General features: G+C 45.9%; 1 protein-coding gene and 1 non-coding gene across 2 annotated transcripts in view; one reads left to right on the top strand and one right to left on the bottom strand.

Moving 5' to 3' along the window:
* Positions 1-13,129, top strand: part of SVOP (SV2 related protein) — a 73,150-nt gene that overhangs the window by 22,740 nt on the left and 37,281 nt on the right. The window contains exons 3-5 of the mRNA XM_019977966.2: positions 1,770-1,855; positions 3,528-3,626; positions 7,001-7,072. Of these exons, the coding sequence (XP_019833525.2) occupies positions 1,770-1,855; positions 3,528-3,626; positions 7,001-7,072 (257 nt within the window). The remainder of the gene's footprint in view (positions 1-1,769; positions 1,856-3,527; positions 3,627-7,000; positions 7,073-13,129) is intronic.
* Positions 8,071-8,143, bottom strand: TRNAG-UCC (transfer RNA glycine (anticodon UCC)). Its single transcript has one exon. It is a non-coding gene; the product is annotated as a tRNA-Gly (tRNA).

A 13,129-nucleotide genomic window follows, 5' to 3' on the forward strand; every position in this document is an offset into this window, starting at 1 on the left:
TTGTTGGCAGATCTAAGGAGGCAATGACTGGAGTGGGAGTGAAGGCAGAGGTTAGAAGCAGTGGCTTCGGGTTCAGGCTGATCTGGGCTAAATTCCCAGATCTGCAGTGTCCCAGCTGTATTGACACTGGGCAAGTCCATGTCCCCCTCTAAAAAATGGGGCTAAGACTGAGCCTTTAACTAGTAGGTGTCACAGGGACTCAGTGAGATTATGTACAGCAAGCTCTTACAGCCTGGGTCCCCAACCCCTGGTTCCAGTCCGTGGCCTGTTAGGAACCTGGCCGCACAGCTGGAAGTGAGTGGTGGGTGAGCAAGCTTCCGCTGTCTTTACAGCCGCTCCCCATCGCTCCCGTTGCTACCTGAGCTCCGCCTCCTGTCAGATCAGCAGTGGCGTTAGATTCTCATATGAGCGGGAACCTAGCCATAAAGTCAAGGCGGAATACTCTGAGGTCACTACAAAACAAAGTGCACAATAGATCTAATGTGCTTGCATGATCCCCAAAGCTGCCCCTGTCTATGGAAAAAGTGTCTTCCATGAAACAGGTCACTGTTGCCAAAAAGGATGGGGACCACTCTCTTAGGGCAGTGCCTGACACACGCTGAGCTCCCAGTAAACATATAATTTTATTATTACTATTACTGTTCTTATTACTGAGGCCGTTCCAGGACTCACTCTGCTTTCTCCTCAATATTATTGAAGGAAATCAGACCCTGCTGGTGTGAGAACACCAGCTTATACTTCAGGAGAAAATGATGTTTGATGTAAGAGGCTCATGATTGAAATTCCAATAAGATGACAACTCCCAGCAGGGGCAGATAAGATCCTCAGAGGCACCCCCACAGGACGGCCACCCAGCATGCTCCTTTAGTATTTTTATTTTTCAGTTAATTTTTATTTTTTGTCTTGGAATATTTTAAAAGTACAGAAAAGTTGCAAAGATGGCACAGAGAGTGCTCGTAAACTCTTTTTTTCTTTTTTTAAAATCTTTTTTGTTTGTTCGTTATTTATTTATTTATTTTTGTATACTCTTCATGCAGCTTCCCATAAAGTTAGTATCTTACCTAATCATGACACCATTTGTCAAAACTAAGAAATTGAGATTGGTGCATTACCCTCCATGAAACTCCAGACTTTATTCAGATTTCCCCAGTTTTCCCAGCAGTGGTGTTACAGGAATCAATTCTAGCACAGCGCATTGTATTTGTCTTTTAGTCTTTCTCAAAGCCACTTGTGAGCTTCTAAATTGCATCCTCAATTTTTTCTGAGCACACAAATACCATGTGTTTATTTGGAAAGCACTGGGATATGATCAAAATGCACAAAAAAAGTGAGTACTGACACACGATCCTATTGACGGGCTATGGGCATTCAATCTGACTTCCTCTGCTCCACCTTACTTTGTTTTCTAAAAATTAAATCACAATATATTGTATGCATCTTTCTATATCTGCACGTTTTTTAATAGGTGGGTTGTATTTTAGGATGTAGATATATAAACATTCATATATAATACATAAAATAATTTAACCAGTTCCTTGTCAATAGACATTCTGGGCTGTCCACTTATTCCCTTTGTAGAAACCACATTGTATTGGACTTTGCAGCACACTTCACACACTTGCCAGAAGGTTTTCCTAGGATAAGTTCTAGAAGCAGCATGCACTGCTTTAAAGAGTTTGGCCAGGGATCCCTCTAGATCTGTCCCCCTGGAACTAAGACAAGTACAAAATGCTCTGACTCCTTCCTTCCCCTCCCCTTTCTCCTCCCAGATACTTTCATGGTGGAAGATGCGGTGGAAGCCATTGGTTTTGGAAAATTTCAATGGAAGCTGTCTGTTCTCACCGGCTTGGCTTGGGTAAGTATCTCTGGGGACGATGACGTCATCTTCAGTCTCCAAGGAACGCCATGCTGCTCAACTGGGTTTCCGTGCTCTACAAGGGAGGACAAGGTTCCCTCCTCTTACAGTCTTTGCGTCAATCGACAAAGTTTGAGTGACCTTGGGTGATAATGAAGTCTGAGCCTAGAGGGAGTTGGGTGTGGTTGACAATTGCCCTCAAAGAGGAGTTGAAGCTTCTGGTTAATTAAGTGGTTCTCAACCCTTTGAGGCTCAGGGCTACTCTAAGATTCTAATGTCATCTGTGCGACTCACCCTAGAACATGCACAGATCAAAATGTGCCTTCTTCAAGGGGCTTGTGATTCCTTATTAACCTTGCCAGATCTACCTAGAGCAAATGATGTATCTAGATCACTGTCATTGTTCAGTTGCTAAATCCTGTCCGACTCTGCAACCCCATAGACTGCAGCCCACCAGGTTCCTCTGTCCGTGGGATTCTCCAGCCAAGAACACTGGAGTGGGTTGCCATGCCCTCCTCCAGGGGATCTTCCTGACCCAGGGATTGAACCTGAGTCTCTTATATCTCCTACATTGACAGCTGGATTCCTTACCACCAGTGCCACCTGGGAATCCCCACTACCTTCCAGAGTTTGCTCAAATTCATATTCATTGAGTTGGTGATGCTGTCTAACCATCTCATCCTTTGCCATTAATCTAGACCATTAATACAAGTGAAATGGATTTTTATGAATAGTGCAAAACTGAAATTTAACTACCTGTTTTTCCAAACAGTCATCAATTTCCCCACCTCATTTCCTCCACTAATCTGCAAAGTGGCTTTTATCATCCACCACATTCCCGGGGCCACGTGGGTTTACTTCTGGACTCTCATTTCTGTTCCACTGCTCTGCCTGTTTAATCCTGTAAAGGTACCACAGTGTTTCATTACTGAGGCTCCCTAGTATGTTTTAATTAAATTAAAAAGATCACACTTTTTAATGTTAATTATACTGACAATTCTACATGAACAATGACCAAAGAGAAACTAGCTTTTAACTGAGCTACAAGAGAAAAAGATCACTGTCTCTCTACCTCTAAAAAATGTTTTTCTAAAAAAAAAAAAATGTTTTTCTGATTTTCAAAATATGCTACTTTCCCACTCCATTCAGGGAGTGTCCCTAAATTTTTTTTCAAATGTGGGAAAACATGCCCAAAGAATGTCAAATGTCTAGTCATCAGTTCCTGTGTGGTACCACACTGTTTTAACTTCTGGAGCTTTCAGTGTGTTTTGATGGGTGATTGAGCACTCAGCAGAAGGTAGAAGAGGGAGTCTCTCTCTTTTTTCTTTTTTTAATTAATTGATTTATTTTATTTTAAAATTTTGGGGGGCCATACTACGTGGCACACAGAACTTCCTGGACTAGGGATTGAAGCCATGCCCCCTGCAGTGAAAGGGGAGAGTCTTAACCACTGGACCACCAGGAGAGTCCGAAGGGATTTTTTTTATGCACTCGCTTGGGACTGTGGACTTGTGACATTTTAAATTATCGTTTTAAATTTTCTGAGATCATAAGGCTCTAAGGTTTAAATTCTTCTCTCCTGCAGTAAGTTACCATGAGAATTTTTAGTGAGGGGCCAGCTGTCCCGACCCAGGCAGCATCCTGGTCTCACGTGTTTGCTTGCTCCCTGCAGATGGCCGACGCCATGGAGATGATGATTCTGAGCATCCTTGCGCCGCAGCTGCACTGCGAGTGGCGGCTGCCCAGCTGGCAGGTGGCATTGCTGACCTCGGTAGGCAGCCCAGTGGCCCTCTCCTCTCGTGCTCAGTTCTGGTCCCCCAGGGGGGTGTTCTGCAGGATGCCCCCCACTTCCTCCTGCTGCTGCCGAGGGCTCAGCAGACAGGAATTAAACCCTCAGTGGAATCACCAGGACCTCAGCGTCCCTTCTCCATCGCATGTATCCTGGCAGGTCTGCAGCCAACTCTAACCACATCTGGGGGCCCCAGATATCCTGCTCAATTGCAGGGAACTTGGAGCCCACCTGATCGGATCACATAAACCTTATAAGCCTCGCTTTTCCAAAAAGGAGACACCAGTTCCTTCCACATGAAGGTGACTTCAGGGTTGGAAACAGCATAGTACCTGTTCAGTAAACTGTAGGAACTGGTGCTCCCTGGAGCTAAGGCTTGGAGGAGCATGAAGCAGAACCCTTCATTCTTGTCTTGTTTTCTTCTTGAACTGGTATTTTCATTCAGTTTCTCCATATAGTTTTATCTTAATGTAAGGTTGTGAAAGTGAAGGCTGCTCAGTCGTGTCCAACTCTTTGCAACCCCATGGACTATACAGTCCATGGCATTCTCTAGGCCAGAATACTGGAGTGAGTAGGCTTTCCCTTCTCCAGGGGATCTTCCCAACCAGGGATCGAACCCAGGTCTCCCACATTGCAGGTGGATTCTTTACCAGATGAGCTACAAAGCAAGCAATGTGAGATTTTACTAGGCTTGAAAGTTTCATCAGTCACCCCATTATAATTTTTGTGACATTTTCAATTATCGTTTTTAATTTTTTGAGATCATAACGCTCTAAGATTTAAGATGTTTCTCCTGCAGTAAGTTAACCATGAAAATTTTTAATAGTAAACAACAGATCAAAACAAGATATAATTAATTTTGATAAATAATTGCTAAACATAAGTCACTTTTATCAGGAACGCACCTCTTGATGAGGAGTATGGAGTGTTTCTCAACTATGTCGCATATTCTTGAATTGTTGTTCAATCACTAAGTCGTGTCTGACTCTTTGTGACCCCCATGGACTGCAGCATGTCAGGCTCCTCTGTCCTCCACTGTCTCCCAGAGTTTACTCAAACTCATGTCCATTGAGTTGGTGATGCCATCCAACCATCTCATCCTCTGTTATCCCCTTCTCCTCCTGCCTTCAATCTTTCCCAGCATCAGGGTCTTTTCAAATGAGTCAGTTCTTTGCATCAGGTGGCCAAAGTATTGGAGCTTCAGCTTCAGAATCAGTCCTTCCAATGAGCATTCAGGGTTAATTTCCTGTAGGACTGACTGGCTTGATCTCTTTGCTGTTCAAGGGACTCTCAAGAGTGTTCTCCAGTGCTACAATTTGAAAGCCTGTTGCCAAAATGAGACAGGGTACAGTTGTAATGCTATTTCTATTTTTCATTTTTACTGAATAGACATGAATATGAAAGGTTTTGTTCACATATAAAAAGTTTTGCTGGAGGAACTGAAGGAGTTTTATGATAACTCAGTAAACTAATGCCACTTGATTCTTTTCAGCAACTTCCAAGTTGCATGCTGAAGAGCACACAGCAGTCGTTCATGAAAAATTATTTTTAGTGATCTAATTTGCTGACAGCTTGATTAGCCTCTCCTGCAATTTGGTTAAAAATAATAAAATGGAATTGGAATCAAGATGACTTGCGAATGGATTTGTATCTGTGTCATTGGTATCCTTTTGGAGGCAGCCTAGAGGGTTTAACTTCAAAGCGATGGCTATGAGTACAACGGGGGGCAGAGTATGAAGAAGTGGGGGAAGGGTGGTTGAGAAGGGGAGCCGGGAACAGATGAGACCCCCTAACCTGTTCTCGGGAAAGAGTTTCTATGGAAGTTGAGGATGTGGAAATTAATTCCTTTAAAATTATCCAAATTTGCTTTCCCTTGGAATGCCTCTGTGTAGCCTGATTGGAGCCCGCGGCTCTAGGACGTGCCTGGAGGAATGCTTTTGGGTTCAGCCCACACTAGGCAATGCTGTTCCTATCTCTGGGCCTCAGTTAGTTGCCTTATCTGAAAAATGGGATAATAATAGCACCCACCTCGTGGGGCTCCTGGAAACATTTGGTAATACTTTGGCCACCTCTTGTGAAGGGCTGACTCACTGGAAAAGACCCTGATGCTGGGAAAGAGTGAGGACAGGAGGAGAAGGGGACGACAGAGGAAGAGATGGTTGGATGGCATCACTGACTCAATGGCCATGAGTTTCAGCAACCTCAGGAGATGGTGAAGGACAGGGGAGCCTGGTGTGCTGCAGTCCGAGGGGTCACAAAGAGTCGGACATGACTGAGCGACTGAACAATAGCAACAAATGTAGAGAACATTCAGTGTGGTCTCTGACGCTTGGTGAGTGCTCCAGAAAGGATAGAACAGTGAAGAAAGCTCTAGTCAGCCTGCTTGGGCTTAAGACCTGTCTTTACCCTCTCCTCCCTGGGATCAGAGCAGATTTCTAAAACCCTTCTTTTTCTTTTTAAAAACTTTTTGGCCGTACCATGTGGCACATGGATCTTGAGTTCCCCAACCAGGAATGGAATCTGCACCTCCTGCATTGGAAGTACAGAGTCTTAACTGCTGGACCTCCAGGGAAGTCCCCTTAACCCTTCTAAGCCTCAAGCTACCTATCTATAAAATGGGTATGAGTAGTCATACCTCTTCAGCTCTGATCAAGGACTAACAAGGGAACCAGAATTTTGCCCAGCACACAGTGAGCGCTCCATGGATGCTTTCTCTTGCTCATGGCTTCCAGCTCCCATCCTAACCTCCTGTCTCCTGTATTCAGTTCCTTGCAACCTTTAATATTTTCTTAGCCATAAGACATTTCTTGGGTTCTGTAGGAAACTGGAAAAATACTAGATCTGCAGCCAGGCAGCCTGACTCCAGCCCAGACTGCACGACTAACACCTGTGGACTTGGCCACATGACCTCACCTCTCTGAGGCTCCGTTTCCTCATGTTTGAAATGGGGATAACGGCAGCACCCACCCCGTAGGGTTGTTGGGAGACATAAACAGTAACAGGAAGCACACAGACTAGTGTTTGCATCTTAACAAGATCTCAGAAATGCTTGCTTGCTGAGGAGCTTCAGTCAAGTCCAACTCTTTGCCACCCTATGGACTGTTAAGAAATTCTCCAGGCAGGAACATTGGAATGGGTTGCCATTTCCTTCTTCAGGGGATCTTTCCAACCCAGGGATCAGACCCATGTCTCCTGCTTTGGCAGGTGGGTTCTCTACCCCTAGCGGTACCTGGGAAGCTGTAACACTTGGTTCATTCTTATTGCTAAGAGTGTGACTCTGCAAGCTCACTTCGGTGTTGCCTTTCTCTGCGATGCTCCGTGTCACTGTCTAACAGAAGCTGTCTTTGCCCCCACAGGTGGTCTTTGTCGGCATGATGTCCAGCTCCACCCTCTGGGGAAACATCTCAGACCAGTATGGCAGAAAAACAGTAAGGCGACTTCCCCTAAGCTTGTGTTCTCTGGGTTATCTCCTTGACAACAAAACTTGTGCCAACTGAACTTTTTTTTTTGGTGGAAGTTTAATTCAGAGCTACATTGAAGGGCAAAGAAAGACATTGCTATGAGGTTGTGGATTCTTGAAAAAAAATCACACCTCCCTAGGGGGCCCAAGCATGTGTGTTTCAGAACGTAAAAGATGCTGGTGGTGGTGCTAGCCCCATCCCCTTGGTGCTTAACCCTTCTGTGCCTCAGTTCCCTCATCTGTAAATGGGAGAGTAATATTCTTCCCCATAGGGCTCCTATGGGGAGTAAATGACCCTTGTACAGAAAGTCCCTGGTTCAGAGGAAATGTTTCCTCAATTCCCATTACCTGTTATTCACCAAGCTCATGGTGCCAATAAATATGGCCAGGCCAGTGCTAAGATGAAGGTGTATCTGGCTCCAGAGCTCACATCCTTCACCCTGACCTGGGGTACTGGGAGACATTACTGAATAGAATGCCAGAATTTAGTAGATCAGTTGAACATTCATCTACTCTTAAACAGATGAAGCCTGGGGGGCGACCTGTAGGGGGTGCCTCCAGCTCTTCTGACCAGCTTGCTAACTCCCACACCCAACACAAAGCTGGTGTGACTGGAGAGAGGGAGAGAAAGTGCCCCCAGACTGTAGAGCCTTCTCCTCCCCAGCATGGAACTCTGGCCCAATATCAGGAAGGATGGATGCGGCTCTAATTATAAAGCTTCCCCAGAACTCCTCTAGGACTAGAGGGCGAACCAGACAGCTGGCGAGCCTTGGCAAGCTCGAAGAAGCTCCTCCTAGCTGCTTGATCTGCCTTGGCCCAGCTGAGAGGTTTCTGTGAGAGCCTCTGCTGCGTGACTTTGCAGGAGACTCAGTGGGCCGCTTCTTTTTAAGTCGACCTTTTTTTTTGTTTTTTTGCTGCACTGAGAAGTGGGATCTTAGTTCCTTGGTGCGGCATGAGGAATCTTAGTTCTCCAACCAGGGATCGAACCTGGGCCCCCTGCATTGGAAGCACAGAGTCTTAACCACTGGACTACCGGGGAATTCCCTCAGTGGGCCACTTTGATCCCTACAGAAGTTTCTACAGCCTGGGGACTTGTGGCAGTCATGGAAAGGAAGGGTGACCGTGGGTGCGTGGCTTCGTGGGTATGGAGACACACGCACCTGAGTTCATATCATAGAGCCCCCTGTCGAGCGAGGTAACTTTGGGCAAGCTGCTCTCCCTCTCTAAGCCTCAGTTTTCCCATCTGCAAAATAGGATTGACAACAGTAGGAACTCACAGGACCATTGGGACGATTAAATAAGAATGTGTATATAATACATTTAGAACAGTATTTACTGATGCATGGTTAGCCTGTGATCGGTGGTAACTACTATTGATTGGGACTCAAGAAAATTTAGAATGGGATCAGGTCATTGTCTAGTTCAAAGGCTCTAGGACCATGTCAGCTTTAAGGAATAAAAAGGGGTGGCTGGCAGGCACCGGGCCTCTCATTTCAGTGTTCTGAACATGCTCGGGTTTTCCTGTGAATATTTTCACTATACTCGAGCATGATTGGAGAGTACCAGGGGCTTGGGTCAGGCAACCCTGCAGGTGACTGAGCAGTGCTCCTGGCAATGAGATCAGTGTACTTCTCTGGAGCTGGGGTTGCAGGCCTGGCATCCAAGTGACAGCTAGGCTTTCAGCTTCTTAGAGCGGGAGCTTGAAACCTTTCCAGGCTATGGATTCGAAACAGGTTGGCCATGAGCCAAAGGTGGCCCCCAAATGTGTTTAATTTATCCCATGCAGTGCTTAATGGGATTTTTGAATCAGTTGCCTCTGTTTCAAAATGGCCGTATTTTGCATAAAAGTAAAAAGAGTTGTGGGTTTTTGGAAAGCTGGGTAATCTGGTGGCTTAGAACCCACGTTCTGTGATGGTAGCTTTTGGCTGGAGCTGAGGCTGGCAGGGCGGGGCAAGTTCTCTTTCATTCACCCAGGTCCCCTGTCTTCACTGCATTCCGCCTGCATCAGGCCTGTATGTTCTCTACCGGGGGTAATAGGGAGCTGATCCTGGACAAATCACTCATCTCCTTTGGCCCTCAATGTGCATTTTTTAAAGAGGACATGAAAATAACAACCTCTTTCCGTAGGGCATGGTAAGGACTCAGCATCACGATGAGGCAGTGATTTCAAAAATGCAAATGAAAGTTCCGTGAAGTCAGAGCCTCTGGCTGTCCTGTGGGCTGCTGTCACGCAGGACAAAACCAAGTGTTTAGCAACCAGTAGGCCATCAATATGTGCAAAGTCAAAGGATGAATGCCAGGCCCACAAGAGGTACTCAGTACCTGCACAGTGAACCAGTGAGTGAATAAATGAATGATACATTTCAGTACCTCTAGTGCGGCACACACAGTCGGTGTTCAATACCTGTGTATTGAATGAATGAGCAGTATATTATCAGTATCCATAAGGGTCTGACATACTGCTGCTGCTGCTAAGTCGCTTCAGTCATGTCCGACTCTGTGCAACCCCACAGACGGCAGCCCACCAGGCTCCCCCGTCCCTGGGATTCTCCAGGCAAGAACACTGGAGTGGGGTGCAGGCATTCAATACCTGCTTATTGTGAAATAAATCATTGAATGAGCAAATTAATGAGTGCATAATATCTATGCATTCTATCTCCAGAGCTGGGTATACAGGGGCTGCTTAATAAATAGGGAAGGAAGGAGGGAAGGAAAAGGGGGAGGGGTAGCAATCTAAAAGGCAGAACAGATGTTAGGCAGAGCGACAGCAGTTAATGAGCACCCAGAGGACGTTTCCGCAGAGGCCCTCAGCAGTGCTTGGATGGGGCTTGCTGGCAGCGCTCACCCCTTTGCAATGCCATGATGGTCCCTCCAAATGGCTGCTGAGTCCTTGTTCTCTGGGCAACTGGAAAGCGCTGGCATCAGTGGGCAGATGCAGGGCCAGCTGCACTCTGCTGTGACCCGACAGGACCAGTCGGCCTGCCTGTCTTTGCTGCCTGGCATGAGGGCATCTGGTGACCTCAGCGGGGCAGCACGGCTGCCAGGCAGCCCCGGGAGGGAGGCATAGCTCCCGTGTGTCAGTCTGGGTGCCCTCCTCTCTCCCCACTCTTCTTCTCCTGCTTTGTTTTCCTTCTGTTCTTTTATTTTCTCTGCCGCTGAAAGTGAAAGTCTCTCAGTTGTGTCCGACTGTTTTCGACCCCATGGATATACAGTCCGTGGAATTCTCCAGGCCGGAATACTGGAGTGGGTAGCCTTTCCCTTCTCCAAGGGATCTTCCCAACTCAGGAATTGAACCCAGGTCTCCCACATTGCTTCCCAACCCAGGGATCAAACCCAGGTCTCCTGCATTGCAGGCGGATTCTTTACCAGCTGAGCCACCAGGGAAGCCCAAGAATACTGGAATGGGTAGCCTATCCCTTCTTCGCCAGTGGATCTTCCCCACCCAGGAGTTGAACCGGGGTCTCCTGCATTGCAGGTGGATTCTTTACCGGCTGAGCTACAAGGGAAGCCCATAATTTGGTTCTCTGCCACTAATGATGTCTTATTTCTGATTCAAGACTTCTCAGGTTCCAAGGAAGAAGATCCCCAGTGAGGGGACATACGTATACCTATGGCTGCTTCATGTTGATGTTTGGCAGAAACCAAAAAAATTCTGTAAAGCAATTATTCTTCAATTAAAAAAAAAAAAAAGTCCCTAGTAAATGAGGTCAAGTCGGAAGAAAGGAACTAAGTCTGTGGCGGGTACCAGTATCCCTGTTGTTGTTGTTGTTTAGTTGTGTGGCCCTGGGTTTAGAAAGGGGAGCAGAAAGGTTGCTTTTTTATTTATTATTCTTTATTGCAATAGATCCAGATCTTCCTAGACTTTACTCATTCCTGCCCCACATATTCTCTTATGTACTTAATATCTGTCTTTATATCAACATTAAAAACATCCCTAGATGCATGTTTTTTGAAAAGGAAACTTGATTTAAAGTCTTAAATGGGAAATCAATAGCAATTGCCCTAAGTAAGAAATACCTGCAAAAATAAATGCAAAGAAAACAGTGTTATAAAATCCTAGCTGGTATGGTTGCCTCATTGCTGTCTCTGTTAAAGAATAAGATTAGCAGATGTTTAAAAAGATGTTAAAGATGGTTACCAGGGTGGAAGGATCGGGGGGGAGGGATACTTAGAGAGTTTGGGCTGGACATGTACACACTTCTATATTTAAAATGGATAGCCAACAAAGTCCTGCTGTATAGCACAAGGAGCTCTGCGCAATGTTATGTGGCAGCCTGGATGGGAGGGGAGTCTGGGGGAGAATGGATACACGGGTATGAGTGACTGAGCCCCTTTGCTGTCCCCCTGAAACTATCACAACATTGTAAACCAGCTATACTCCAATATAAAAGAAAAAAAGTTTTTAAACGGTGTTAAGACAGACCGGCATCCCACAGACACTTCCTTTTAAGCATAATCAGAAGAGTGAAGATTAAAATGAAAAGTTAATCACATTCTTGCAAAGTGGTGCAAAGTCATTTAAAACATTCTCTTTACAACCTAAAATTGTTTTCCAAAAGACAGGTCACGTGTGGTAGACTTCCAAATCCCCTCTCTGCTGCTGCTAAGTCGCTTCAGTCACGTCCGACTCTGTGCGACCCCAGAGGCGGCAGCCCACCAGGCTCCCCCGTCCTTGGGATTCTCCAGGCAAGAACACTGGAGTGGGTTGCCATTTCCTTCTCCAATGAATGAAAGTGAAAAGTGAAAGGGAAGTTGCTCAGTCGTGTCTGACTCTTAGCGACCCCATGGACTGCAGCCTACCAGGCTCCTCCATCCATGGGATTTTCCAGGCAAGAGTACTGGAGTGGGGTGCCATTGCCTTCTCTCTAGTCTATTTTAATTCATTTTCATTTTAAAGCTAAAATTAGAATGTCTCACACTTTCTCCCTGAAGCAAGGGTTGAGGGGTAGGGGGGTACAGAGAGGGTGGCAGACAGAAGGGTGAACTCTATCCTGCAGATCTAGGAAGGGTGCTGCGAAGGGCAGTGTTGGGGTCCTTTAATGGACTGGGACCTGGCGGTCTGGAGTCGACGATAAGAAAGTGAAAGAGAGAAAGAGGCTGATATTCCCTGGTTTATGCAGAGAACCAATAAAGCCGTTAACACAGGGCTTACATTGCTCACGAAGGCACAGGGCACCTTCTTGAGGGGGTGAAAGCACAGGGTGCCTTCTCGAGGAAGCCCGGGCAGGAGAGTGAGCACGACGGGTTTCTATGCTCCAGAGAATTAGCCAGAGAGAGAGAGAAAGAAAAAAGACAGAAAGACACGGGGACCCAAGCTCTGATGGAGCAAAGGTGCTTTAATGGTCTTTCTGTGAGAATATATAGGCTGTTGTACAAGAAATTTCTTTCGACAATGATAAAGATCAGAAAACCAAATGTACAGCAACTGTTACCAAGGGAACAAGGGATTAATAATGGTCACAAGACCAGGAGACAATCCATATCTCAAGAAAGGGGATCAAGACTAAGCAGTTTTGTCGTAAAGAGAATGTTTACTAAAGGAGATTCAAGCCTGTCTCACATAATGACCTCAGTTCCTGGGAGCAGCTTGCTGCTCCACTTGATAAGGAACAAACGACTTACGAGAAACATCACGTAGCAATCCTCCTGTTAAACACTCCCTGACAGGGCAGTCTGCCCAGACCTCATGTGGCAGGTCTAATATTCACGTTACATTTGCATTCTACTGCAGAACACTTTTGGAGCTGGTTGTGTTATAAAAAATGCCCTTTTCAATTATATTCGCTCTTAATTTTTTTCTCCATCTCTAAGCGTAATTAACATTCCAGGAATATATGCCAGGTTTCTCCTGCAATTTTGTGTTCCTAGGCGATTCTCAACCCCATAAAATACAACATCTTTTTTTTTTTTTTTTTTCCGGCCGTGCCGTGTGGCTTGTGGGATCTTAGCTTCGAGATCAGGGATCAAAAACCTAGGCCACAGCAGAGAAAGCGCCAGGTCCTAACTGCTGAACTGCCAGGGAATT

This window comes from Bos indicus, chromosome 17, assembly GCF_029378745.1.
Source record: "Bos indicus isolate NIAB-ARS_2022 breed Sahiwal x Tharparkar chromosome 17, NIAB-ARS_B.indTharparkar_mat_pri_1.0, whole genome shotgun sequence".
Lineage (NCBI taxonomy): Eukaryota > Metazoa > Chordata > Mammalia > Artiodactyla > Bovidae > Bos > Bos indicus.